At 46.3% G+C, this 27662-nt stretch overlaps 1 protein-coding gene across 1 annotated transcript in view; it reads left to right on the top strand.

The window, feature by feature from the left end:
* The window catches only part of pemt (phosphatidylethanolamine N-methyltransferase), an 86317-nt gene extending 72589 nt beyond the window's left edge, over positions 1 to 13728 (top strand). The window contains 2 exon segments of the mRNA NM_001006844.1: positions 10281 to 10355; positions 12697 to 13728. Of these exon segments, the coding sequence (NP_001006845.1) occupies positions 10281 to 10355; positions 12697 to 12751 (130 nt within the window). The 3' untranslated portion in view covers positions 12752 to 13728.
* Positions 13729 to 27662: the final 13934 nt, after the last annotated feature.

The raw sequence follows: 27662 nt of genomic DNA on the forward strand, positions 1-27662 counted from the left end.
TATAGTAGCAGTGGGATAATAGCCTCTGGGAAGGGACTGGGGCTGTGGGATAGCAGGTATAGTAGGGAGAGATGGTGCCTATAGTAGCAGTGGGGGGATAATAGCCTCTGGGAAGGGACTGGGGCTGTGGGATAACAGGTATAGTAGGGAGAGATGGTGCCTATAGTAGCAGTGGGGGGATAATAGCCTCTGGGAAGGGACTGGGGCTGTGGGATAGCAGGTATAGTAGGGAGAGATGGTGCCTATAGTAGCAGTGGGGGGATAATAGCCTCTGGGAAGGGACTGGGGCTGTGGGATAGCAGGTATAGTAGGGAGAGATGGTGCCTATAGTAGCAGTGGGGGGATAATAGTCTCTGGGAAGGGACTGGGGCTGTGGGATAGCAGGTATAGTAGGGAGAGATGGTGCCTATAGTAGCAGTGGGGGGATAATAGCCTCTGGGAAGGGACTGGGGCTGTGGGATAGCAGGTATAGTAGGGAGAGATGGTGCCTATATTAGCAGTGGGGGGATAATAGCCTCTGGGAAGGGACTGGGGCTGTGGGATAGCAGGTATAGTAGGGATAGATGGTGCCTATAGTAGCAGTGGGATAATAGCCTCTGGGAAGGGACTGGGGCTGTGGGATAGCAGGTATAGTAGGGAGAGATGGTGCCTATAGTAGCAGTAGGATAATAGCCTCTGGGAAGGGACTGTGGCTGTGGGATAGCAGGTATAGTAGGGAGAGATGGTGCCTATAGTAGCAGTGGGGGGATAATAGCCTCTGGGAAGGGACTGGGGCTGTGGGATAGCAGGTATAGTAGGGAGAGATGGTGCCTATAGTAGCAGTGGGGGGATAATAGCCTCTGGGAAGGGACTGGGGCTGTGGGATAGCAGGTATAGTAGGGAGAGATGGTGCCTATAGTAGAATTGGGTGATAGCATTTGGACGGTATAGAAGAGTCAGAAGGCCCCTGAGCAGTAGAAGTGCTTTAGCAGATATAGTAGGGCAAGATGACAACTGAATTATTCAAGAAGACAGTAAGTGTTTATATCAGAGTTGTGCAGAATACAGTGTTTGGCTGTCGGTAGGTGCTGGGGGTTCATTCCATCAGTATGGATAACATACATTAGTGGGACAAACCTACTTTATATCAGTAATATGAACAAAGGTAAAGAACAAGAGGCCCAGTCTATTTCTGTGAAAGAACATCTTAAAAGGGCCGAGAGGGGTGAAAAGGTCCCACTGAACTAAACTGAACCATGTGATTAAATAAGGGACGCCAACCCTTGAACAGGACTGAACTGTAGTGAACTCCTTTGCTCTCTCACGGTGCTATTTCTACCCAGTAGCTAATGTTTTTGTTCTTTACTTTCTTCTTTTGAGTTTTTGCTGTTTTTCATGCATTATTGATACAGAGTAGGTATGAGGAATAAATGTATTTTATATTGATGGAACTTGCCCCCCCCCCCAGCACCTAGCAACGGCCAAGCTGCACAAATCTAATATACTATGACGTTGGTAGGTGCTTCAATACAGGATATATTAGTTGAGCGCATCTACTTTATATCAATAATACAAAAATGTAAAAAAAAAATCAAGTCTTCGAAGGTAAAAAAACAAAAATCTAGTCTATTTCTGTTAAAGAACATCTTTAAAGGGTTGAGAGAGTTGAAAAGGTCCCACTGAACTTGACTGAACCATGTGATTAAATAAGGGACAGGAACCATTGAACACGACTGAACTGTATAATTAAATAGGGGACTGAACTCTTTTGCTCTCTCATGGTGCATGGAAAGTAAGTAATAATATATGTGTAATGGGCTCAGAGATGCCCGGGTTGCAGCCTACGGAGCAATTTACTGGCCCAATTTCTCCACAGTTAATGGTCTTTGTGGCCAGTGTTTGCTTTGTGACAAGCTGTAGTGCTGCCCTATTTTGCCAAAAGCAGCAGAATTAGGGCCTGAAACTGTTCCAATATACGTTTTCTTATATCCGTAACCTTGAGTTCAGATGGGCCTGGAAGCAAAAAGTCTGAAGACCACTCCCCTTGCCTTATAATAGGCACCTATCAAAAATACACATATTTGTGTTGTTCTCCCCACCCCCACTGTGAAATGCATTAGGCTTTGGGCTTCTGTACCAGCCTGAAGCCCCCAGAGGTGCCCCAGTAGCCCCCGTTTTCTTCTATATTGATTCCCAGCAGATACAGTTTAGGAACTGATGTACAATATACTGTATCTATACCAAGGCATAGTCCTTTTTACAGTTTACTTGTCCTTATCATATCATTCCAGACCCTATCTATTATTGGTATAAAAACAGAACATCCATGTTTTACCTTTAATTCATTTAGTGTTTTATGCAATGTGAAAAAACAAAACCTTCTGAGCAATAGCCGGCAGCCTGGCTTCTAAGGCATGCAGTACAATGTGGTGGTATTTCCATAAACCAACATGCAGGTAGCCTCTAACAAAAGCCTCCTGTTCCCCATTAACCTTTTGTATATTTGACCTTTTCATTTTTTAGGCATTGTCTTGGCTTTCTAAACATAACTTTATTCTGCACAAAGCGCGCCTAGGGAGATGCCCTTTCTACCGCTTTTCTATGCGGTGTAATTACACGGCACGCCGTTCCCCTCCGGGTGTGGCGGCTGCTAATGATCGCAGGACAGAATGCAGTGCAAACCTATATCTGTCTCATTGCAGGAGTTTGAAGGACAGGCTCGGGGTCCTGTCTGTCACTGTGAACTACAAAGGAAAAGCACAGCTTTGTGTCAGATGTGGTCTTCAAAGACTTGAACGGGCAGAGACTTCTCAAACTATACTAGCTCAGAACAGATCTGTGTTATTATTCTGCTTACTCACTATTTGAGGTTCGGCAGAAGGTTCGATTGGCCCGAGATGAGGCTGAGGTGGGTTATACACCAGATATGGCCATATATCTGTCCAATATGTAATTACCAAACCTAAGGAATAACACTCAATAGTAAGAAATACAAGTCTGGCTTGGGACTCCTCCAGTTACATGGGAGTAGGAGAAACAATAGGTTAGCTGAAAGCAGTTCTAATGACTGGCAGCCTACAAGAGGCTCGGTTTGGCAGTGCACCTGGTTTTTGTGCCTTCAAAACTTACTTCCAAGCCTGAAATTAATAATTGGTGCCACTGGTGTTGGTGAGCAACATGTTGCTTGCAAGATTACTTCTCAGAGGGTCGTTTCCACTAATCCTAAGTTCAATGAGAGGAACAACCATTGCTCAGGGTGGGCCGCTTAGGTAGACGGACCATTGTACAGTTATTAATAAATTACAGATAAAGAGTAAAAAGCAAGGAAAACTGAGGGATGATGGTGAAGGTTTAAGGAGATATCACTTTCACGTGAACAGTTAGACAGCCCCTCATACCTTTGGGCAGGAAAGAGGGGGTGATCCCACTCCCTACTGATACCCAGCCGATGTTCTGCTGTATCCACTTGTACAAAGTGTAATAGAGGAGTGAGTAATTTTATTCCCAGAAAGTATCATCCCCCGCGGCACTTGGAAAGCACATGCAAAAGTTGTTTTTATCTTGAGTCATAATATCATTGTGTTTTAGGCAAGATTATTTATACTCCCTGCTCTGCTTATAGAGCTAAAAATATTCCCAATATGCAGCATGGCAGGCTCCCCTTTACAGGGTACATCAAACAAAATAATTGGCTTCAGGGCATGTATCGCTTTCATTTCGCATCCAGAGATGCCCAGGATGATAAATAATCTCATTAGTTTGTTCTTAGACATTCTAGCGTCGTGCACCCCGGCACAGAATGAAAGTGCGCTGTGCGGATTTCAGAATCCAAGATATCCAGCTATCTATTATATATATATATCTATACTGTCAGCATTGCTAATTATTTCAGACAGTTCCATTTATAAAGGTCTTAGGAACTCAGACGCCTACAAACCTGTCAGTTATTGGCAGCTGAAATCTCTGTTTTTCATATTATTAAAGGGCAACTAAACACTGTAAAGATATGTGGGCACCCCGTGTTATTATTGGACTTGGTTACATTTTAAGCCACAGCCCTCATTATCACTACAACATATAATTTCATGTTTGCTTCTTATTTTGGGGAAGACCCTTTCTTTTTTTAGCACCACAATGCCCCCTTCCATATGGAATTGGTTTTCTCTGATAGAAATGCAGCACTTGACTCTCCAGAACTAAACCCAACAGAACACCTGTGGGATGAATTACAGTGAAGCCTGTTCCCCAATATCAGTGCCTAACCTCACTAACAAACCCACCATCTAGTGCAGGGTTCCCCAACCTTTCTAACTCGTGAGCCACAGTCAAATGTAAAAAGACTTGGAGAGCAACACAAGCATCATAAAAGTTCATGGAGGAGCCAAATAAGGGCTGTGATTGGCTATTAGGCAGCCTCTATGCACCCTATCAGCTTACAGGGGGATTTATTTGGTAGGAAATCTTGTTTTTATTCAACCAAAACTTGCCCCCCAAGTCAGGAATTCAAAAATAACTACCTGGTTTGGGGGCACTGGGAGCAACATCCAAGGGGTTGGGGAGCAACATGTTGCCCCTGAGCCACTGGTTGGGGATCACTGATCTAGTGGAAACCTTTCCCAGACAAATAGAGGCTCTGTAGGGCAAAGGTAGGAGCAACTTATTCGACTCAGGGCTGCACAACCTATAAAGGGAAGTCCCACCAACAATGTTCCACCATCTAGTGAGAAGCCTTTCCAGATGAGTAGAGGCTGTTCTAGGGCAAATGTAGTAGCTACTTATTTAATCCCAGGGCTGCACAACCTATGAATGGAAGCAAGCCCCACCAACAATGTTCTACCATCTAGTGAGAAGCCTTTCCAGATGAGTAGAGGCTGTTCTAGGGCAAATGTAGTAGCTACTTATTTAATCCCAGGGCTGCCCAACCTATGAATGGAAGCAAGTCCCACCAACAATGTTCCACCATCTAGTGAGAAGCCTTTCCAGATGAGTAGAGGCTGTTCTAGGGCAAAAGTAGGAGCAACTTATTTGACCCAGAGCTGCACAACATATGAATGGAAGCAAGACCCACCAACAATGTTCCACCATCTAGTGAGAAGCCTTTCCAGATGAGTAGAGGCTGTTCTAGAGCAAATGTAGAAGCAATTTATTTAATCCCAGGGCTGCACAACCTTTGAATGAAAGCAAACCCCACCAACAATGTTCTACCATCTAGTGAGAAGCCTTTCCAGATGAGTAGAGGCTGTTCTAGAGTAAATGTAGAAGCAATTTATTTAATCCCAGTGCTGCACAACCTTTGAATGAAAGCAAACCCCACCAACAATGTTCTACCATCTAGTGAGAAGCCTTTCCAGATGAGTAGAGGCTGTTCTAGGGCAAAAGTAGGAGCAACTTATTCGACCCAGAGCTGCACAACATATGAATGGAAGCAAGACCCACCAACAATGTTCCACCATCTAGGGCAGATTTCCCCAACCTTTTGCACTTGTGGGCCACACGCTGGTATAAAAAGTGTTGGTGAGCCACACAAGCAAGAAAAAGTTCTCTGGGGATGCCAAATAAGGGCTGTGGTTGGCTATTTTGTAGCCCCATGTGGACTGCGGGACTGCAAGAGGCTCTGCTTGGAGTGAAACTGTGTTTCTGTGCTTCCAAAAATTGCCTTCAAGCCAGTAATTTAGAAATGGGCACCTACTTTGTGGTCACTGAGAGCAACATCAAAGGGGTGGTGAGCAACATTTTTTTTTCACAAACCACTGGTTGGGGATCACTGATCTAGGGGAAAGCCTTTCTGTATGAGTAAAGGCTGTTAAAGGGACAAGGTAGAGGCAACCTACTGCTGCACAACATATATATATGGAAGCCAATCCCACCAACAATGTTCTACCATCATTTCCTTTTGGTTTTGGAATACAGTCAGGTATCCCAGTAGCCAAGTGTATACAGTCAAAGATGCAAGTCATTGTGACCTGTAGAACTTACCCCCTCAATGCAAGTAGAGCCGTCAGTCTGTACAAGGTTCTTGTGTGGCTGCGGCACACTGCCCACCTTTGGTCTTTGTTCTTCCTCATCATTACAAGGCTTTATATTAATTATACATAATAAACTAGTAACTTAATTATAGACTTTCCCTGCTGGCAGACAATTCTATGGAGAAACAGATTCCCAATAGATTTTATGGTGCCTATCAGTAAAGAGTCAGTATCTGCTTAAGGTGGCACTTTGCCAACAGGCTACTTTGATGCTAACACAATAGCAGCTATAATGTGTATATTCTTGGAACTGTGTGGCGCCGTGATATGGAATGTGTTTGAGGCTGAGGGCATTTACAATTAGAAGCTGAGGGTGGAATGTGGTGCTAAGGTGCCGCTGGCTGGCTCCTCACTGCACCATGCAACATTTTTAGCAAATATCTCTCTCCATCTCCAGTGTAAGGTAGTAGAGGTTTCTCCCTGGCACCTTTTAGGGCTTATTATAAATGCTTTATTGGATCCAAATGGAAACAAACTACATAGTATGACTTGTTAGAGTGGTGCCATCCTACCTGCTTAAAATCTAATGCCCCAAGGGATGCTTTAGGGAATGCCAGCAGGGACAACTGACCTGGGTTCCACACAAAGTTGGGGCCCATAGAGAATTCCTTGTAGGAAGAAAGAGAAGGAGGTTTAGCAGAGAAACATGGAGACACACTGAGTTATAACTCTTAGCACCCACTGACAGATGACATAGGTCAGTAAACAATGGGGCAGCACGTGTCTGTTTTGCCCCAGGCCCTACCACAAATAAAGATGGACCTTGATGACATAATGTGCTCGGGTGGCTTTTTTGTTGTTGCACTCAGAGTAGGAACCCTCACAACTGAAACAAACAAAACTGTCCCATCTCCACTCTGCCCAAACCTCTCCCCCCCCCCCCCCCCCCGATACCAGCCCCTCATTGTTATACAGGCCACGTGCTGCACAGAGCTCAGATGTTGTCCTGTGTGTCATGTGAGATAGGTACTGACATTCATTAGGAATTTCAAACATGTGGCCCTTCAGTTGCCAAGTACAGAGACCAGCAACCTCAACCTGTGGATTTATGCCTGTGTGTGTTTGACACTTCCATATACTGATGTTATTCCAGTTTCCAACCCCCAGCAAATAGCTACTCACCCCAAATGTCACCCTAAGTGGCCCCCTTAGCTCATAACAAGGTTACAGATATATAGAATTATTAAGGTAACAGTCACCCCGCTATAGTTCCAGGGGTACCCAGGGCACAAATAAGCACTCACCCCAAATCCCCCCCTAACTGGCCTTCAGGCTGGGCCCCCTTAGCCCATAACAAGGTTACAGATATATAGAAACATTGGGGTAACAGTCACCCTGCTATAGTTCCAGGGGTACCCAGGGCACAAATAAGCACTCACCCCAAATCCCCCCCTAACTGGCCTTCAGGCTGGGCCCCCTTAGCCCATAACAAGGTTACAGATATATAGAAACATTGGGGTAACAGTCACCCTGCTATAGTTCCAGGGGTACCCAGGGCACAAATAAGCACTCACCCCAAATCCCCCCCTAACTGGCCTTCAGGCTGGGCCCCCTTAGCCCATAACAAGGTTACAGATATATAGAAACATTGGGGTAACAGTCACCCTGCTATAGTTCCAGGGGTACCCAGGGCACAAATAAGCACTCACCCCAAATCCCCCCCTAACTGGCCTTCAGGCTGGGCCCCCTTAGCCCATAACAAGGTTACAGATATATAGAAACATTGGGGTAACAGTCACCCTGCTATAGTTCCAGGGGTACCCAGGGCACAAATAAGCTCTCACCCCAAATCCCCCCCTAACTGGCCTTCAGGCTGGGCCCCCTTAGCCCGTAACAAGGTTACAGATATATAGAAACATTGGGGTAACAATCACCCTGCTATAGTTCCAGGGGTACCCAGGGCACTAATAAGCCCTCAGCCCAAATCCCCCCCTAACTGTGAGATTGGCACAGGCTGAATACAAGCACGCAGGTTCCTATGTGAGTGAGTGTGCGTAATGGCTTTGTGTTTGCAGTTAGCACGTCGTAGTGAGATTTCACACTATGAAACGACTCGTACCTCCTCCTCAACTGTGGAGTTAAACATAATGTTGATGGGGGGGTAAAAAAAAAACCCCACAACAAACACAATCCATAGCACAGGAGCTTACGTACGGAATTAGCCCTGCTCATTGCTCAGCCGCTCTCACTTGTGCAGTGGAACAAAGTAACAATAATATTCCTGACACTCTCGCTGTGTGGCCTTTATTCCTGCTCTCACGCTGCAGTGTCAGGCTTGTTTGTAAGCGAAATGTTAGGCAGCTGAGGATTCTGGGAGTTGCAGTCAGCAACATGGAACTGGGCCTTTCAGCTTGAAGCCAATAGTAGAGTCCAGCCATTATCCAGCCATGAAAAACTCATTCTGATGGCCTCGTTACATACATCCCATATATGTCAGTTATTTTGTCTGCTGTATGCTTTTCCTTTAATAGAAATATATAATAGAAGTGGTATATATATTATTATTTTCCTGGCCACACTTGACATATTACTGGCCATAATCCTTTTATTGTGTTATAATCCTGTACAGAGAGATACCATAAAACTATGGCAGCATAGGGATTCCCCTGTACTAAGCACAATTCAGCAGGAACAGCCCCCTAAGTTTGCTCATAGCCTGTACAGAGAGATACCATAAAACTATGGCAACGTAGGTATTCCCCTGTACTAAGCACAATTCAGCAGGAACAGCCCCCTAAGTTTGCTCATAGCCTGTACAGAGAGATACCATAAAACTATGGTAGCATAGGGATTCCCCTGTACTAAGCACAATTCAGCAGGAACAGCCCCCTAAGTTTGCTCATAGCCTGTACAGAGAGATACCATAAAACTATGGCAACGTAGGTATTCCCCTGTACTAAGCACAATTCAGCAGGAACAGCCCCCTAAGTTTGCTCATAGCCTGTACAGAGAGATACCATAAAACTATGGCCAAGTAGGTATTCCCCTGTACTAAGCACAATTCAGCAGGAACAGCCCCCTAAGTTTGCCCATAGCCTGTACAGAGAGATACCATAAAACTATGGCAACGTAGGTATTCCCCTGTACTAAGCACAATTCAGCAGAATAATTGGGGGGTTTATCACCTCAGGAACTTGCCAGAGTAGGCGTAGCGCTTGGAACATGTTGGACAGCTCTGACAGAGTAATAGACACTAATGGAATGCAAAATCTGATTTCCTTTCTGTTTGGTACATATGCAAGGCTGGAGTCTTAACAGTGGCACAGTTGTTAGTATTGTTGCCTCACAGTTCTGGGGCATTGGGGTTTGTATGGTCTCTATGGGGATTTATATGCTTCTCCCAAGTGCTCAGGTTTTCCTTCTACAATTGCCCTGTGCCATATATATATATATATATACTGGTAGGTTTATCAGCTTCTGATGAGATTGGTCCCTACTGCTATCTTTGGTGGCTGTCGATACGGTACAAGTGAACATACATGGGGTAGTATCCTGCATTAGGTTGGTGGTCAGGATTTGGGCAGAAAGCTCTGATGCCCTGACCATGTGATGAGCTGTAGGTACCCTCAAAATGTCTGCTGGGAGCTCAATATCAGTATTCAGTAAATTAATACAGAAAACCAGAGGTGACGTTGCTACTTCATTCAATATGGGATAAAGTTTGCGTCCATATTGGCATGTTTACACTAGAATGTTGGGTAAGAGCACTGCATGGTGGGTAAAAAAACATGGCCTCCTTATTTGTGTACTCAGGGCTTCTTTAGTAATTGATGCATTTAGACTGTAGGTGAGAGTGCACTGACTGGCCAAGCAAGATGGCAGCACTGATATGGAGCAGCACACTTATGACGTCCGGTTATTTATGGTGTCTTTCACAAAGGGCTAGTGAATGGGGTTTCTGTTGGCATCTGTGCAGGGCCACAAGACTTGCTGGGAGTCACATTGCTCAGGTTGCAGCAGTCTATAAAGAGACTTCATTACTTCACTGACATGTCTCTCCCCACACAGGCCCCATCCTCGGCTTGTAATAACAGAGCTCTTTATGCCCAGCACTTTTCCATTAGCGGGAGGCTACATGAGTCCTCTCGTTCCCTCTCTCTCTGGAGGCGCCGCGCTCTCACAAATGGCCAGGGCTCTAATGTCCCACCTTTCCCATCCCCTGTTGCTGTATTATGGCCACTCTACGTGTAACCAGTGCCTCATTTATTTTAACCACCTCAGGGTAATCACCTCTCTGTTCTTATCCGCTCGTTCTCTTGCTTCTGTCACACACAGGAACGCCAGTCCTGCCGGCCTCCTCCTCACAGCCCTGGTGGCTCTGTGTTACAAGGTGGCCATTTTGTATGAGGGGTAAGTCTCAAGTTGCCTTGTTATGTGATTGCATTCCCTCTCTGTATGTATAATGCCACCCGTCCAGGCATCTAGGAAAGGGAACTCACTCGCTGGCAGTCATTTATCAACACTGGTCAAATTTGCCCTTGGGCAGTAACCCATGGCAACCAAGCAAATTGTTACATGCCTTGTTCTGCCAGCGACTGGCTGAAAAAAAACTAAAAGCTGATTAGTTGCTATGGGCTACTGGATAAATGTGTCCCACTGGGTCCCTGCAGTAAGCCCCGCCCACACATTTAGGCGGCACAATTTGCACTTTCCCCCGGTCCATGTAAATTACACATATATAGCCAATCGTGCCCAGTTAAGCGCGCAATCAGGGCTTCTACACATGTCGCCCAAAGTGTGCCCTTATTATTTGTTTAGTGCCCAGCCTGAACAAGCCAAGGCCACAGAACCTGGCGCTGCATGGCCCCTTTCAGTAGTGGTGGATTCAGTACCTTAGGCTGATAAGTAATGGAAGCTGGAGTAGCCAAAATGCTCAGGTGGAAAAATGAACTGATTAAAGACTGTACTGGTAACTGTGCAGCAATGCAGCATGCATCTAAATGAACTGGTAACTTTCCAATCAGCATAAAGACCCTCTATATGTAATAAAATGCACTTGGGGTCATTTATAAACACTGGACGCATTTGCACCTGGGCAGTAACCCAGGGCAACCAGTTTGCAGCTGCCTGAAAATGGCTAATTGCTGATTGGTTGCTCACACAGGTGCAAATTTGCCCAATGTTTATAACTGAGCCCCACTAAGTTTGCCCAGAAGCAGTAACCCATAGTGATCTATAAGATGTTTGCTTTGAAACAGGTGAGCAGAAAATGCTACCTGCTGAGTGGTTGCTATTGGTTACTGCTTAGTGCCATTTATTACATAACTCCATTTGTGTCAGGTGTAAAAGCACAAGGCGGGCCCCTCCCAAATATCTGTCCCTCTCTGTGTGAGAGTTAATCCAGACCCAGTCCCATAGGGGCACCTGGGCGTACATGTGAAATAAGCGACTTTAAGCCGTTTCATCCCACGTGTAACCTGCTGATGCCGTGGGACGCAGGAAATGGCCTGGCCACTTACACAAAATGAAGGGAGCAATTTCCATTAGGCAGCTATAAACTCCCAAGCCCAAAGTGCACTCCGGAATGGCACGTCGACTTCATTACTGGGCACACAGACGCTTGGCTCCGGCCCGTAGCTGGGACCCCCAGGTGACAGGGTAATGAGGCCTAATAGCCATGGCACCTGTGCCCATGAGAGGGGGCACGTTGGGAGCCGAACCTCTCCTTATTTGCCCCTTGCTTGTTGTTCCCTCTAGTTCCAGGCCGGCACGTCAACAATGTGTGTTTGTAAGCAGTGCCAGGGTGGGCAGTGCCAGGGTGGGCAGCAACATATTGGCAGTGTCTGGGTAACGGTTTAGCACTTCAGTCACCTCAGCTCCTCTCCCTGCGTGTGAATCAGGCCATTACTCCATGGATCCAGGCACTTTATACTTGGCCTTACCTCTTTTATTTATGGGGGGATTTGAGGGACCCGCCGTCATACAGTTCTGCAGTTTTTAACCACTTAATATCCAAGGGTTTGCGCAATTCGTTACAGAAGAAGTTTGACATCCTCATTAGCCATTAAGGGGTTAATATCAAGCTTTAACACGGAGCCTTGGCACACATGGCTTTAACCGCTTACCTGCCGACAGTCGTAGAATCTACACGCTATGGGGGGGGCCAGACCATAATGTCTGCTTCTTCTATAGTTGCCAATAAATCCTTCCCCCCCACTGCTCTTCTACGTGCAGGCCAGGAGACATGGGGGCTAAGTAGGAAACCCTGTGCACTGGGCCCCTCTGAAGATTTGTTGGCGAGGGGCCCGACACACACTTGTTACACCACTGCCCACCGCATACTTCTTGTGACTGCCGCAAACCAATCCCCCTGTCCCCAGATCAGGCAAGTAGGGGCCAACTTGGATTTCTACGGGTGCCCCCATGGCCCAGTCTCACCCTGCCAGTGTCAGCAACCCACTCTGAGCAGCTGTGAAGTTGTGTAACTCCCTCCCCGAATCAGTCGTACTGGCTGATACATTATATAGCTTTAAGAAGGGGCTGGATGGCTTCTTAGCAAGGGAGGGAATACAGGGTTATGGGCAGTAGCTCTTAGTACAAGTTGATCCAGGGACTGGTCCAACTGCCATTTTATAAGTCCATCTGAAACCTGTTAGTATAAGGTGCTTTTCCCCTGAATGGCCAGTAGGGGTACTATTCCTGCCACTGGGCATCCATGGTAACTCTCCTCTCTCTCCTTCTCCTGCTTCAGACCTTTTACCGAGGAAATCTACCGCAAGAAAGAGACAGCAAAGAAGCGAAAATGAGATCCTGCCGTGACCGTCTCGCTACAGGAGTCAAAACGTGGCTTATGGGCTGTGACCCAAACACCTATCCTGTACCAGGGTATAATTCTGGTTTCCGTTGGTCAATAACCAGTTATAGTGAATCCCTCCTCTGCAGACAATCAGCCTTAAATGTGACCGCTATCAGTGTTATTACAGGGGTCACAGCGCCCACAAATTCTTTCCGTTCTCACTAAGTTCTTATGGTTTTTATTCTGATTTTAAGCAACATTAATAATGCAACAAGCCCACGGGAAGAGACTTTCATCTTCTTCTGTTTTGATATAAATGTAGATGTATTCTGCTGCTGAGTTTGTGCAGTTATCATTCCGCCAATCTTAAGATACAAAACAGTTCAATAGGAGAGCGTACTCACTGGGGCTCATTTATAAACAGTGGGCAAAATTGCACCTGGGCAGTAACCCATAGCAACCAATCACTGATTTGCTTTTTTTTAACTTACTGGAAGTAGAACAATCAAATCAAACATCTGATTGGTTGCCATGGGTAACAGCCAATGGAGTACAGCTCCCAGCATTCTTTAACTTATAACCAGGGGGTGAAAAAATTCTGGGAGTTGTAGTCCAACATCTAGGAGTCCAAGGTTAAAAAACGGGGCCTAAAGAGTCATTGATGTTGTACACTAGCCCCCATATGTAATAAAATGCACTACTTTTGCCTAGTAGCAGTAACCCATAACAACCAATAAGATGTTTGCTTTCAAACAGGTGACCAGTAAATTGTACCTGCTGATTGGTTGCTATGGGTTACTGCTCCTGGGCAAAGTTAGTTTATTTATTTTTACATAACCCCATGTCTCTGTCTCTTTACTTGGTCATTTCCAACCTATAAAGATCAGTTGGAAGTGAGCCCTGATTGGTTGGAAGATCTATACGGTTTGTTGCTCGTCGCTACTGTATAACATTTAGATGACAATAAAAGGTTTTATAATGATATAACTCATGTCTGTGGCCCCTAATCTATATTACTGATCCCAACGTGGAACTACAAGCATTACGTTGGCTACACACCGGCCAATACTGTATGGCATCCGAATGATTGGACCGCCGCCAAATGGGCGGATACTATACAAAGGGCCAGACACAGTAAGTATACATGTATATGTAAGTCAATGGCATTTTCCATATATATTGTTATAATGAAAAAGCCAGCTGCCCCCAGTGTGCCAGCAGTAAGGATGTGTCTGTAGGCCGAGCTCAGGGGGGCAGAGTGATTGCTGCTCTGACTCTTGATCATTTCATTTCCCATGGAGACATTCCTGGCTAATTAAGCTAATGTTCCCCTAGCAGCACATTGTGTCAGGTAATTACACGGCACGCTCGTCTTTATGAGCTGAGAAGCGGCGAGAGCGAGTAATTGTCTGCGGTGATTGCACCTTGGCTGCTCAGCGGCAGCGCCGAATGCCCCTTCCTTTCATCGCTCACAGCATGGGCAGCCGAGGTCACCTCCATCCTCACATACAGCTCATATACAGCCTCATATATCACTGAATTGTGTTCTAATAATTACACATAGCCTTGGCTAGAAGGGCATCCACCTATGGTTTAAGATAATGATGGCATCACTTATTACCCCTCTGTTAGTAGGGAATTCTATAACCTGACTGCCCTCCCCATGCTGATAGCGAAATCTCCTTTCCTTCTGTCTCAAGATATTTTCTCTTGTTTTCTGCAGTGGCTTTAAAACCCCAGTTGGTCTTTCCCCTTTCTGCGGCAGATCACCCCCTTTTATATAGAGGGCAGCCTCTGCCCCACCCATTATCCCTTATCACCCATGTGCCCATTTCATTGGCCTATCCTGCCCATTTCCCTGCCCCCAGGTGACATCACTGCCCGACCCAAACCTAAAGGCCAGTATTAATGGGCAAAAAAATGGCAACCATACTGGTCAGCGATCACTTCTGTAGGGTCTCGAACCGGTATGATGTGGCCACTAACCATAATGCACCATATATTGATACTATACTGATACTATACTAATACTATACTGATATTATACTAATACTATACTGATATTATACTAATACTATACTATACAACACTAATACTATACTGATACTATACTAATACTATACTATACAACACTAATACTATACTGATACTATACTAATACTATACTGATACTATACTAATACTATATTAATACTATACTGATACTATACTTATACTATACTGATACTATACTAATACTATACTATACAACACTAATACTATACTGATACTATACTAATACTATACTATACAACACTAATACTATACTGATACTATACTAATACTATACTATACAACACTAATACTATACTGATACTATACTAATACTATACTATACAACACTAATACTATACTGATACTATACTAATACTGATACTTTGTTCCATTGTTCTGCCTCTAACATGTATTAGAGCCCATTATTTGTCTTCCATTGGATCCATGTTGTACATAACCTACCACATATATATATATATATATATATATATATATATATATATATAGCAAGAACAAACGGTTCACACCCTATAGGAGTTCAAATGCCCAGGGTGCTAGCAAAAAATATAAAGCAAGAAAGTAAGCTGCACACACCAGGACTTGACAAAAAATAACAAATTTATTTAAGAAAAGAGATCTCTTTTCTTAAATAAATTTGTTATTTTTTGTCAAGTCCTGGTGTGTGCAGCTTACTTTCTTGCTATATATATATATATATATGTAAGGAACAGTACCCCATTAACATGAATACCAAAGAGCTGAGTTCCCACCTGAGAATGTGAGTCAGGGCCCTATAAATGTCAGCGGGTGGGCCCCTGTGTATATTGAGCCGGCAGCCCATGGTTAATGGCGGTTTCAGGTGCTGCTCGGCGCTGTTTGTGTTTATCACGACGCATTCCGGTATAAATTGCCTTGTTTTGAACGCGTACCTGGAACTGTTTACTGTAAGCAACGGGACTGGATACAGGCAGGGGGGGATAAAAAGGCAAGAGCTGAGCCCTGTACAATAGAGAAAGATTGCCTTGTTCTCAGGAAAGGCAGCACTCACGCATACACAAGCGCTCAATAGCATCCAACTCAAGGGGATAATAGTGCTGCTACACAGCCTGCTCTTATACACTATAGCACTGCCGCACAGGAGCCATTACTGTTACCTGCTGCTCACTGTGTGCCCAGTATAAAGAGCCAGTACCAACAATGAGTAGGACCAGTAGGCCTCGGTTATCAGGGCGATAGTCACTAGTCTAACCTAAAGATTAAATGCAGTCAGAATAGTGAAAGTGAGCCAGACGCCCCATGGGAAATAGCATATCCGTGGCAGCAGCAAGCAACCAGCTAACTAATCATTAAATATAACATGTTTATCTGCGGTTACAGAGCAAAGAACATTGATAAGGATGGAGGAAGTCATTGGGGAAGAGTGAGACTGAGAGAACAAAGGGAAAGGGAAACAGATCAATGGCACAAAGGCAATCCTTAAGTTATGGCAGATATTTGTACCTTGGACCTTAGGAGCCAAAGAGGTGGATTCATAAATCTGTTCCGGAGATAACAAACAAGTTACTGGTTTGGGGAAGTGAAGGAGAGGAATTCTGGGTTCTTTTGTAACGGAAAAGACATTGTTTTTCTGTGTGATGCTTCCTGGTTTGTTTTTTATTGTGTTGTTAGCCAGGATGGATTTGTTGGAAGTCCCTGACCCTTCACAGAAGTAATGCAACAGGTATCTGCATAATATTATATGTACTCTCCCAATAGGTGGCCGCTTCTGTGTTGCTCAGTAGAGTAAAAGGGCACGCCCTCCCAGAGGTACTGACAAACCCTACGATGCAGTCACTTTGGTGGGGGGCCCTTGGACTCTCTGAATTTGCCGGCTTATTGCTAACTGCCTCATTTTCCAGGACCAGCCCTGATTTCTCTCCTTGGAACTTGCTGCCCACCATGATCCTTAACATGGGCAAATCTGATAGGAACCAAGAAGAACACAAGACCTAGGCTGACGCTTGTCTCCATATTCTAAAGTTGGCTGTACAGTTTTCTACTTAATTGCTCAGAGATTTCTCCTGGAGAAGGCCCTTGATTAACGATCGTAATAGACCACTATTGCACTGTATTGGAACCCATTCTGTAGAACAGAAAGCTGTTCTGTGCCGAGTACACCCTCACCTCATCATGAGACAACTCTCCCTCCTTCCTGCTTCCCATGCAATCAACATGGTCTGGGGTCAATGTAACCTCCAAAACCCTTTACAAGTTGATCCAAATGCCATAAGACCACCTTCCCCAAGTTCCAAATGCCGTAAGACCACCTTCCCCAAGTTCCAAATGCCGTAAGACCACCTTCCCCAAGTCCCAAATGCCGTAAGACCACCTTCCCCAAGTTCCAAATGCCATAAGACCACCTTCCCCAAGTTCCAAATGCCATAAGACCACCATCCCCAAGTTCCAAATGCCGTAAGACCACCTTCCCCAAGTTCCAAATGCCATAAGACCACCTTCCCCAAGTTCCAAATGCCGTAAGACCACCATCCCCAAGTTCCAAATGCCATAAGACCACCATCCCCAAGTTCCAAATGCCGTAAGACCACCATCCCCAAGTTCCAAATGCCGTAAGACCACCATCCCCAAGTTCCAAATGCCATAAGACCACCATCCCCAAGTTCCAAATGCCATAAGACCACCATCCCCAAGTTCCAAATGCCGTAAGACCACCATCCCCAAGTTCCAAATGCCGTAAGACCACCATCCCCAAGTTCCAAATGCCATAAGACCACCATCCCCAAGTTCCAAATGCCGTAAGACCACCTTCCCCCAGGATCCAAATGCCGTAAGACCACCTTCCCCAGTAGGTCAGCGGCCAACTCAACTTAACAAGGCCAAATATATTATCTTCAGAAAAGCTAGTGGGACAAACGAAAAGTTGCCAAAGAGCAGGTATTTCTTCCATGTTCTGGGTCAAATTGCACTGATCCGGTTGTTTGGCTCTTTAGCCAATGATCGAATCTAAAAGGGGGCCAATGCAGGCCAGAACTGTGAGGACCACATCAATAGTCTGATGTCATTGATGCCCAATGGGAACTTCTAATATGCCTGAAAGATATATGAACGATTTTTGTCCAGCTGTTGGTCAAGCAGGCCATCAGTTTAGCACCAAACATGGTTCATTAAGCTGCTGACTCTGAAGATGGCTTCCTTCCTTCCATTTAGAAGAGCTTAAGTTAAGAAGCGCTACTTAAAATTTAAAGACCTATAGAATATCACATTAATTATGTGTATCTTGATGAAGACAGGTGGGCACTGCTACAGTCATTCAAGTGTGTCGAATACATCAAGTGGCTGGCAGACTTATTTTAGTGTATTAAAGTGAAGACACTTGGCTTAAGATGCCTAAAAAGCTTAGTTCCAGTGTAGGTTGGAACTGCATTCAGCCAGTGGGGTATTTATTTACTTTCCCTTTGCTCAGGTACTGGCCTCAGCTCCCATACACAAACACTGGCATCCAATCCATAATATCAACAAGAATGTATGAGCTTCAAAGGAAGGCAAACCATGACAATGTCTTGCTATTGACCCCTGGTTATAGGAGCAGGCGTCAGTTCGTATAGAGCAGTGTCAATAAGTGGTCTCTTGTGAATCACTTCAAAGGGCAAACCAAAGGGCCCCACCGGGCTGGAATGTGCCAGGTTGGTGCAAAGCAAATTTCTCAGGGCCCGAATGAGGTCAGAGCCTGGAGAGGAGAGAACGTGATGGACAGGCAAGGCTACTGCAGGAGCTTTCATCCATACATGGAGACTGACGGAATTACTTTAGCCTAAACAGAAGCAATGTGTCATCTGAGAAAAGACTGCAAGCGTGAACATCTAAAGAAGCACTGCTATCGAGAACCTCGGCAACATAACTGGGAGCGTGACATATTGCTGCCTTTGGTTCAGCCACTTGCATTGAACTGACCCAGACATTTAATATTGAAAACACAAGGTTGTCAACAAGAGGAACCATTTGCCTCCTGTTGGGTTATATTAAGAACACCCCTAAAGTGGAGGATCTTCAGAAACCTTTTTAGGGTTTTTAAAGAACAGTCTGGGATAAAGAGAACACAGCAGAGACAATAAAGAACCTACGTCTAATAGGCAAGAGTTAAAGAATGTAATAAGTGGAAATTTAGACAAAATTATTATGGTGGAAATAGCAGAACCTTGGTTTTAATGGGCGTTGAGCTGAGACGTCTTAGACTTTCGGTTCCAGGATTTTGGAACTGATCCCCCTGGGCAGTTCTAGAGCAGAGGCAGTGGGCCCTCAGCCTGAAAGTCAGTTAGGCTATGATCTAGGAAGAGCACCTACTCACCTATATGGTATACCGTCCAGGCTGGGAATCAATTTGGTTGCAACTTGGGATGAAAATGTATTTTCCAGTTTAGAACTATGGCTGAATGACTATTATCCAAATGTGTTTCTTATATCTGCAACTTTTTTATGAGCAAAGGGGGGGTCCTGACCTAAGGTTGGCCCTCTACAGCGTGCTTCAAATGTACAACGTGACAACCACTTTCCTAGAACGAGAGGAACGTGTAGGGGGTCAGTCGGTAACCTGGATTGCAGAAATAAATAAAGTCTTGAAAATATGAGGTTCTGTATGACTGTAACTATAGCATTTGCCATGGAAACCCCAAGTTCCAAGAATAGAGATGATTGGCATAACACTCTGTAAACTACAAATCCTATACAAAAGCCACAACCACATCGGGGTGGCAGGTTGACCAAAACTCTCTTACAGACCCATGAAGATTGATGGGATCTCTCTTTGGAACCAAGGTTGACTGGGTCACCAGAAAATCACCTTGTAGACTGAGCTTCAGCCGGCCCCCCATTCACTCAGCGGTTTGGGCTTTTAGGTTGTCTATTCCATGGACAAGAGGGAACAAAAAAAATAGAAGATCAGTAATACTGAGTATAGAGCTAGAACAATATTGTGGGATTGAACCTAGGGTTCTAGAGTTCCTTGGGAGCTGCTGGGCCCCCTGTCTTGGATGTGAGTTGAAACCAAAGCTTTGAACTTGTTGAACTGTGAGGCTCCATCAAGCTTGCTGAGCTACGTATGGGGGGGAACCAGGGAGAGGGGTAATTCATCATCAGGGGCCCAAGCTAATTGTCAGGTTTTCCATCATCAGCAACGGAGATCATCACTCAGACTCATACGTTGGGCAGTGATTGGTTGAGCGCAGTTACGGCGCTGCCTTTGATGGCGATAGGAAGCCAAGTGGCGTGTATGTAATCACAAGTAAAAGTGGCGGCAATGTGTGCTGTGGGCCTAATGGAACCATAGTGGTCCAAGATCCTATGCAATACCCACTGCTTTATAGAGGGTTAATTAGCAGTTAATTGAGATAAGAAAGCTAAGCAAGGGCAGGATACAGTTACAGTTTGTCCTTTATATGTTTAGTAGCAGGAATCTGCCCGAGACGCTGAACCCATTACCCCGTGGGGTGAATCCATGCAAACGTAAGTGCAGACAGCGCAGTCAGCAGAGTACTGTCCCTAATGGCCACATGCGCCTCTGTCATGGGGGGGCTATGGAAACCAATGTTTGCAACCTGCAACCTGCCAGCTGATATGTTTCAACTCTACAACCTGGAAATTCACCGCTCACAACCTGAGCTGCGATCATTAATGGCTGAACTGGGTTTATAGGCTTTCAGCTATACTTCTTGTCAGCTCTATGGGCCCCGCGCCAGCACCGACTCACTGACTTCCTGGTACCTCTGATATATGAGCCGGCAGTTTCATGTTCCCTTTGTAACAGAATGTGTGAGTCACTGTGATGGGTGAGAAACCCTGTCCAAAAAAGGCAATTTGTGTCCCAGTACCAACTTCTACCCTTATCAACCAAGCAATGGATCTAAGTAGGCCCAGAAGTCCCTTCCCAGAGGCTATTATCCCCCCACTGCTACTATAGGCACTATCTCTCCCTACTATACCTGCTATCCCACAGCCCCAGTCCCTTCCCAGAGGCTATTATCCCCCCACTGCTACTATAGGCACCATCTCTCCCTACTATACCTGCTATCCCACAGCCCCAGTCCCTTCCCAGAGGCTATTATCCCCCCACTGCTACTATAGGCACCATCTCTCCCTACTATACCTGCTATCCCACAGCCCCAGTCCCTTCCCAGAGGCTATTATCCCCCCACTGCTACTATAGGCACCATCTCTCCCTACTATACCTGCTATCCCACAGCCCCAGTCCCTTCCCAGAGGCTATTATCCCCCCACTGCTACTATAGGCACCATCTCTCCCTACTATACCTGCTATCCCACAGCCCCAGTCCCTTCCCAGAGGCTATTATCCCCCCACTGCTACTATAGGCACCATCTCTCCCTACTATACCTGCTATCCCACAGCCCCAGTCCCTTCCCAGAGGCTATTATCCCCCCACTGCTACTATAGGCACCATCTCTCCCTACTATACCTGCTATCCCACAGCCCCAGTCCCTTCCCAGAGGCTATTATCCCCCCACTGCTACTATAGGCACCATCTCTCCCTACTATACCTGCTATCCCACAGCCCCAGTCCCTTCCCAGAGGCTATTATCCCCCCACTGCTACTATAGGCACCATCTCTCCCTACTATACCTGCTATCCCACAGCCCCAGTCCCTTCCCAGAGGCTATTATCCCCCCACTGCTACTATAGGCACCATCTCTCCCTACTATACCTGCTATCCCACAGCCCCAGTCCCTTCCCAGAGGCTATTATTCCCCCACTGCTACTATAGGCACCATCTCTCCCTACTATACCTGCTATCCCATAGCCCCAGTCCCTTCCCAGAGGCTATTATCCCCCCACTGCTACTATAGGCACCATCTCTCCCTACTATACCTGCTATCCCACAGCCCCAGTCCCTTCCCAGAGGCTATTATCCCCCCACTGCTACTATAGGCACCATCTCTCCCTACTATACCTGCTATCCCACAGCCCCAGTCCCTTCCCAGAGGCTATTATCCCACTGCTACTATAGGCACCATCTCTCCCTACTATACCTGCTATCCCACAGCCCCAGTCCCTTCCCAGAGGCTATTATCCCCCCACTGCTACTATAGGCACCATCTCTCCCTACTATACCTGCTATCCCACAGCCCCAGTCCCTTCCCAGAGGCTATTATCCCCCCACTGCTGCTATAGGCATCTTCTCTCCCTACTATACCTGCTATCCCACAGCCCCGGTCCCTTCCCAGAGGCTATTATCCCCCCACTGCTACTATAGGCACCATCTCTCCCTACTATACCTGCTATCTCACAGCCCCAGTCCCTTCCCAGAGGCTATTATCCCCCCACTGCTGCTATAGGCACCATCTCTCCCTACTATACCTGGTATCCCACAGCCCCAGTCCCTTCCCAGAGGCTATTATCCCCCCACTGCTACTATAGGCACCATCTCTCCCTACTATACCTGCTATCCCACAGCCCCAGTCCCTTCCCAGAGGCTATTATCCCCCACTGCTACTATAGGCACCATCTCTCCCTACTATACCTGCTATCCCACAGCCCCAGTCCCTTCCCAGAGGCTATTATCCCCCCACTGCTACTATAGGCACCATCTCTCCCTACTATACCTGCTATCCCACAGCCCCAGTCCCTTCCCAGAGGCTATTATCCCCCCACTGCTGCTATAGGCATCTTCTCTCCCTACTATACCTGCTATCCCACAGCCCCGGTCCCTTCCCAGAGGCTATTATCCCCCCACTGCTACTATAGGCACCATCTCTCCCTACTATACCTGCTATCCCACAGCCACAGTCCCTTCCCAGAGGCTATTAATTATTATTTCTGGTTTTCCACATTGCAACTTTTGTATCAAAATATTTGTAATATTTTCAGATATTAGTGAGCCTTTTTTTCTCGGTAACGTTACACTCTTGGCCAAATGCTGATGATCTCAGGCCACTGAGTGTAATGTTTGGAAATTGGAACAAAATAAAGGCTAAAGAAGGAGAACATTTTCACACTGAAAAAGTGAGTTTACTTTTCAGATTTGTGGGAGGATTTGAGGAATGAGCAGAGCGGATGCAGTAAAGGGCAAGTGAGCAAGTTAATGAACAATAACATTGTAAGGAATGGGGGCCTATGAGCCCCCCCCCCGGGTGTCAGTTTCTCTTTCTCTCTTATGTTGGGAATTCGTATACAGAGAATATAATGACAATAAAAGCCATAATTCCCCTCACGATTCAGTGACGGTAAATACACTGTGAGTGGCAGAACCTGCGACGGAGAATGAGTTGTTATAATTCTATATGGAATCAGTCACCGTGTCAACAAAATATGGGCCCATAGGCGAATGTGGAAAAGATGAATATGTATTAGGCCACGCCCAGTTTGCCATTATTCCCCCTTTTGACACTCCCTTTAACGATAATGAGCATTTTATAACTCAGACATGCCAGTAATGTCATTGTGAAAAGGGATAATGAGCATTGCATCAACCCAAGACATGCCAGAAAGGTCACTGCTGAAATTGGGTTAAGAGTATTGTGTTAACCCCAGGCATGCCAGTTAGATCACTGCAGGAAATGAACTCAGAGCATTGCATTAACCTGAGACATGCCAGTAAAATAACTAATAAAAATGGATTCAGAGCATTGCATTAACCTCAGTCATACCATTAAGATCACTGCAGAATATAGATTCAGAGCACTGCATTAACCCCAGTTATGCCCACTGCTGAAAATGTATTCAGAGCATTTCATTAATCCGTCATGTCAGTAATTGCTGAAAATGGATGAGCATTGAAATAACCCCAGTCATATCAGCAAGATCACTGCAGAAAATAGATTTAGAGCACTGCATTAACCCCAGTCATATCAGCAAGATCACTGCAGAAAATAGATTTAGAGCACTGCATTAACCCCAGTCGTGCCAGTAAGATCACTGCAGAAAATGGATTCAGAGCACTGCATTAACCCCAGTCATGCCAGTAAGATCACTGCAGAAAATGGATTCAGAGCACTGCATTAACCCCAGTCGTACCAGTAAGATCACTGCAGAAAATGGATTCAGAGCACTGCATTAACCCCAGACATGCCTGTATGATTATTGCAGAAAATTGATTTGGGGTTGGAATTCCAAAGACAGGGAGCAGCGACAGTTTGGGCCTAGTTTGTATTGCTGGGCCTAACATCCCTGGGGCGTATCTATGTGCGGGGGGTGCAGTATAAGACCCCACACTCACAAATTAGTCAATTTCCTCTTCCCAGAAACCTGGATTTGATGAGAATTGTGTTCCCGACAAAAGATAATCCAGTCTGAAAATAGATCAATTCTGTAATCCATGTTTATATCTTCCTCCTCCCGTGAGCAATGTGATGAGTTGCCATAGCAATGACTGGGGTTGGTGTAAGCCCCGCCCTAACCTGGCTATAGTAGGACTGGGCCAAAGGGGCTCCTGATACAAACCCTTTAAAGGGACAGGCACCTACACTGACTTTCCTCTGGGGCAGTTACAGTAACTCAGTTACAGAAATTCCTTTTGTGCCAGGAAGCCTGTCTGTATGTCAATAGAATATAAAATGACATCTGATTGTCTAACTACTGGCACCCGAGGATGCTGGGAAGTGTAGTTCACTTTAACCTAGAGGTGGGGAGACATTAATAGAGGGGCATTTGAACTTGGCGGCTATGTGTCTTTCTGCCTCGGGTCCTGCGTTCCTATATAATGAGTTTTGCTGTAGGTAAATATCTCCCTGTTATGTAACGATCATTGTTTCATTAGGTGAGACAGAGCCGGATACAGAGAGAGCAGAAAGGGACTCGGCACTGCAGGAAAGCAAGGCCCCTGAGATGAGGCTACAAACCAACTTAAAGGTCCCCTGTCGCCCAAAAATGGTTTCCCCCACTGTAGGTGTGGGCTAAAATATGTCCCCCGTGAGCGATATGTCTCCCCCACTGGGAGCCCCCGGTGCTAACAGCTGTGTTTGTATTATATCAGCCGCACCTCTGGTGGGGAAACAATTTTTGGGTGACAGGTGGCCTTTAAAGGGTAAGTAAAGGCCAAAAAACATGGTTATCCTTGTCCCTCCACCTGGGGGAAAGAGCAAGAGAGCAGGGCCCATCAATGAGTACGAAACAAAGTCTTTTGATGTATAAATCTTCACTTTTTATATATTTGTAGTCAAGTATGCAATGGGAAATACTTACTTTCAGGGTTGGACTGGCCTGTCAGGAAGTCGGGCAACACCAAGGTGGGTCTGGGTATTATCTGCTGGGAAGTCGGGGAACACCAAGGTGGGTCTGGGTATTATCTGCTGGGAAGTCGGGGAACACCAAGGTGGGTCTGGGTATTATCTACTGGGAAGTTGGGGAACACCAAGGTGGGTCTGGGTATTATCTGCTGGGATATTGGGGAACACCAAGGTGGGTCTGGGTATTATCTGCTGGGAAGTTGGGGAACACCAAGGTGGGTCTGGGTATTATCTGCTGGGAAGTCGGGGAACACCAAGGTGGGTCTGGGTATTATCTGCTGGGAAGTCGGGGAACACCAAGGTGGGTCTGGGTATTATCTGCTGGGAAGTTGGGGAACACCAAGGTGGGTCTGGGTATTATCTGCTGGGAAGTTGGGGAACACCAAGGTGGGTCTGGGTATTATCTGCTGGGAAGTTGGGGAACACCAAGGTGGGTCTGGGTATTATCTGCTGGGAAGTTGGGGAACACCAAGGTGGGTCTGGGTATTATCTGCTGGGAAGTTGGGGAACACCAAGGTGGGTCTGGGTATTATCTGCTGGAAAGTCGGGGAACGCCAAGGTGGGTCTGGGTATTATCTGCTGGGAAGTCGGGGAACACCAAGGTGGGCCTGGGTATTATCTGCTGGGAAGTCGGGGAACACCAAGGTGGGTCTGGGTATTATCTGCTGGAAAGTCGGGGAACACCAAGGTGGGTCTGGGTATTATCTGCTGGGAAGTCGGGGAACACCAAGGTGGGCCTGGGTATTATCTGCTGGGAAGTCGGGGAACACCAAGGTGGGTCTGGGTATTATCTGCTGGGAAGTCGGGGAACACCAAGGTGGGTCTGGGTATTATCTGCTGGAAAGTCGGGGAACACCAAGGTGGGTCTGGGTATTATCTGCTGGGAAGTCGGGGAACACCAAGGTGGGCCTGGGTATTATCTGCTGGGAAGTCGGGGAACACCAAGGTGGGTCTGGGTATTATCTGCTGGGATATTGGGGAACACCAAGGTGGGTCTGGGTATTATCTGCTGGGATATTGGGAAACACCAAGGTGGGTCTGGGTATTATCTGCTGGGATATTGGGGAACACCAAGGTGGGTCTGGGTATTATCTGCTGGGAAATTGGGGAACACCAAGGTGGGTCTGGGTATTATCTGCTGGGAAGTCGGGGAACACCAAGGTGGGTCCGGGTATTATCTGCTGGGAAGTCGGGGAACACCAAGGTGGGTCTGGGTATTATCTACTGGGAAGTCGGGGAACACCAAGGTGGGTCTGGGTATTATCTGCTGGGAAGTCGGGGGAACACCAAGGTGGGTCTGGGTATTATCTACTGGGAAGTCGGGGAACACCAAGGTGGGTCTGGGTATTATCTGCTGGGATATTGGGGAACACCAAGGTGGGTCTGGGTATTATCTGCTGGGATATTGGGGAACACCAAGGTGGGTCTGGGTATTATCTACTGGGAAGTCGGGGAACACCAAGGTGGGTCTGGGTATTATCTGCTGGGATATTGGGGAACACCAAGGTGGGTCTGGGTATTATCTGCTGGGATATTGGGGAACACCAAGGTGGGTCTGGGTATTATCTGCTGGGATATTGGGGAACACCAAGGTGGGTCTGGGTATTATCTGCTGGGATATTGGGGAACACCAAGGTGGGTCTGGGTATTATCTGCTGGGATATTGGGAAACACCAAGGTGGGTCTGGGTATTATCTGCTGGGATATTGGGGAACACCAAGGTGGGTCTGGGTATTATCTGCTGGGAAATTGGGGAACACCAAGGTGGGTCTGGGTATTATCTGCTGGGATATTGGGGAACACCAAGGTGGGTCTGGGTATTATCTGCTGGGATATTGGGGAACACCAAGGTGGGTCTGGGTATTATCTGCTGGGAAATAGGGGGAACACCAAGGTGGGTCTGGGTATTATCTGCTGGAAAGTCGGGGAACACCAAGGTGGGTCTGGGTATTATCTGCTGGGATATTGGGGAACACCAAGGTGGGTCTGGGTATTATCTGCTGGGATATTGGGGAACACCAAGGTGGGTCTGGGTATTATCTGCTGGGAAATTGGGGAACACCAAGGTGGGTCTGGGTATTATCTGCTGGGATATTGGGGAACACCAAGGTGGGTCTGGGTATTATCTGCTGGGATATTGGGGAACACCAAGGTGGGTCTGGGTATTATCTGCTGGGAAATTGGGGAACACCAAGGTGGGTCTTGGTATTATCTGCTGGAAAGTCGGGGAACACCAAGGTGGGTCTGGGTATTATCTGCTGGGATATTGGGGAACACCAAGGTGGGTCTGGGTATTATCTGCTGGGATATTGGGGAACACCAAGGTGGGTCTGGGTATTATCTGCTGGGAAATTGGGGAACACCAAGGTGGGTCTGGGTATTATCTGCTGGGATATTGGGGAACACTAAGATGGGTCTGGGTATTTGCTATCCAGTGGGAGGTGCAGAGCACAGCCACACCCATCTCCATAGCTTACAGTAAAATAGTCTATAATAAATCTCTGCCAATTCACAATGGGAAATAAAACTGCAAAAATAAGAAATCTAACAACAAAAGTGAAGATTAATGAGGTGGATGAGGGGAATTGCTCCTTACAGTAAATACAAACACATGATCTGAACACCTTCCAGCACCTTCCGGACAACGAGCCAAAACC

The sequence above is a fragment of the Xenopus tropicalis genome, chromosome 9, assembly GCF_000004195.4.
Source record: "Xenopus tropicalis strain Nigerian chromosome 9, UCB_Xtro_10.0, whole genome shotgun sequence".
Classification (NCBI taxonomy): Eukaryota; Metazoa; Chordata; class Amphibia; order Anura; family Pipidae; genus Xenopus; species Xenopus tropicalis.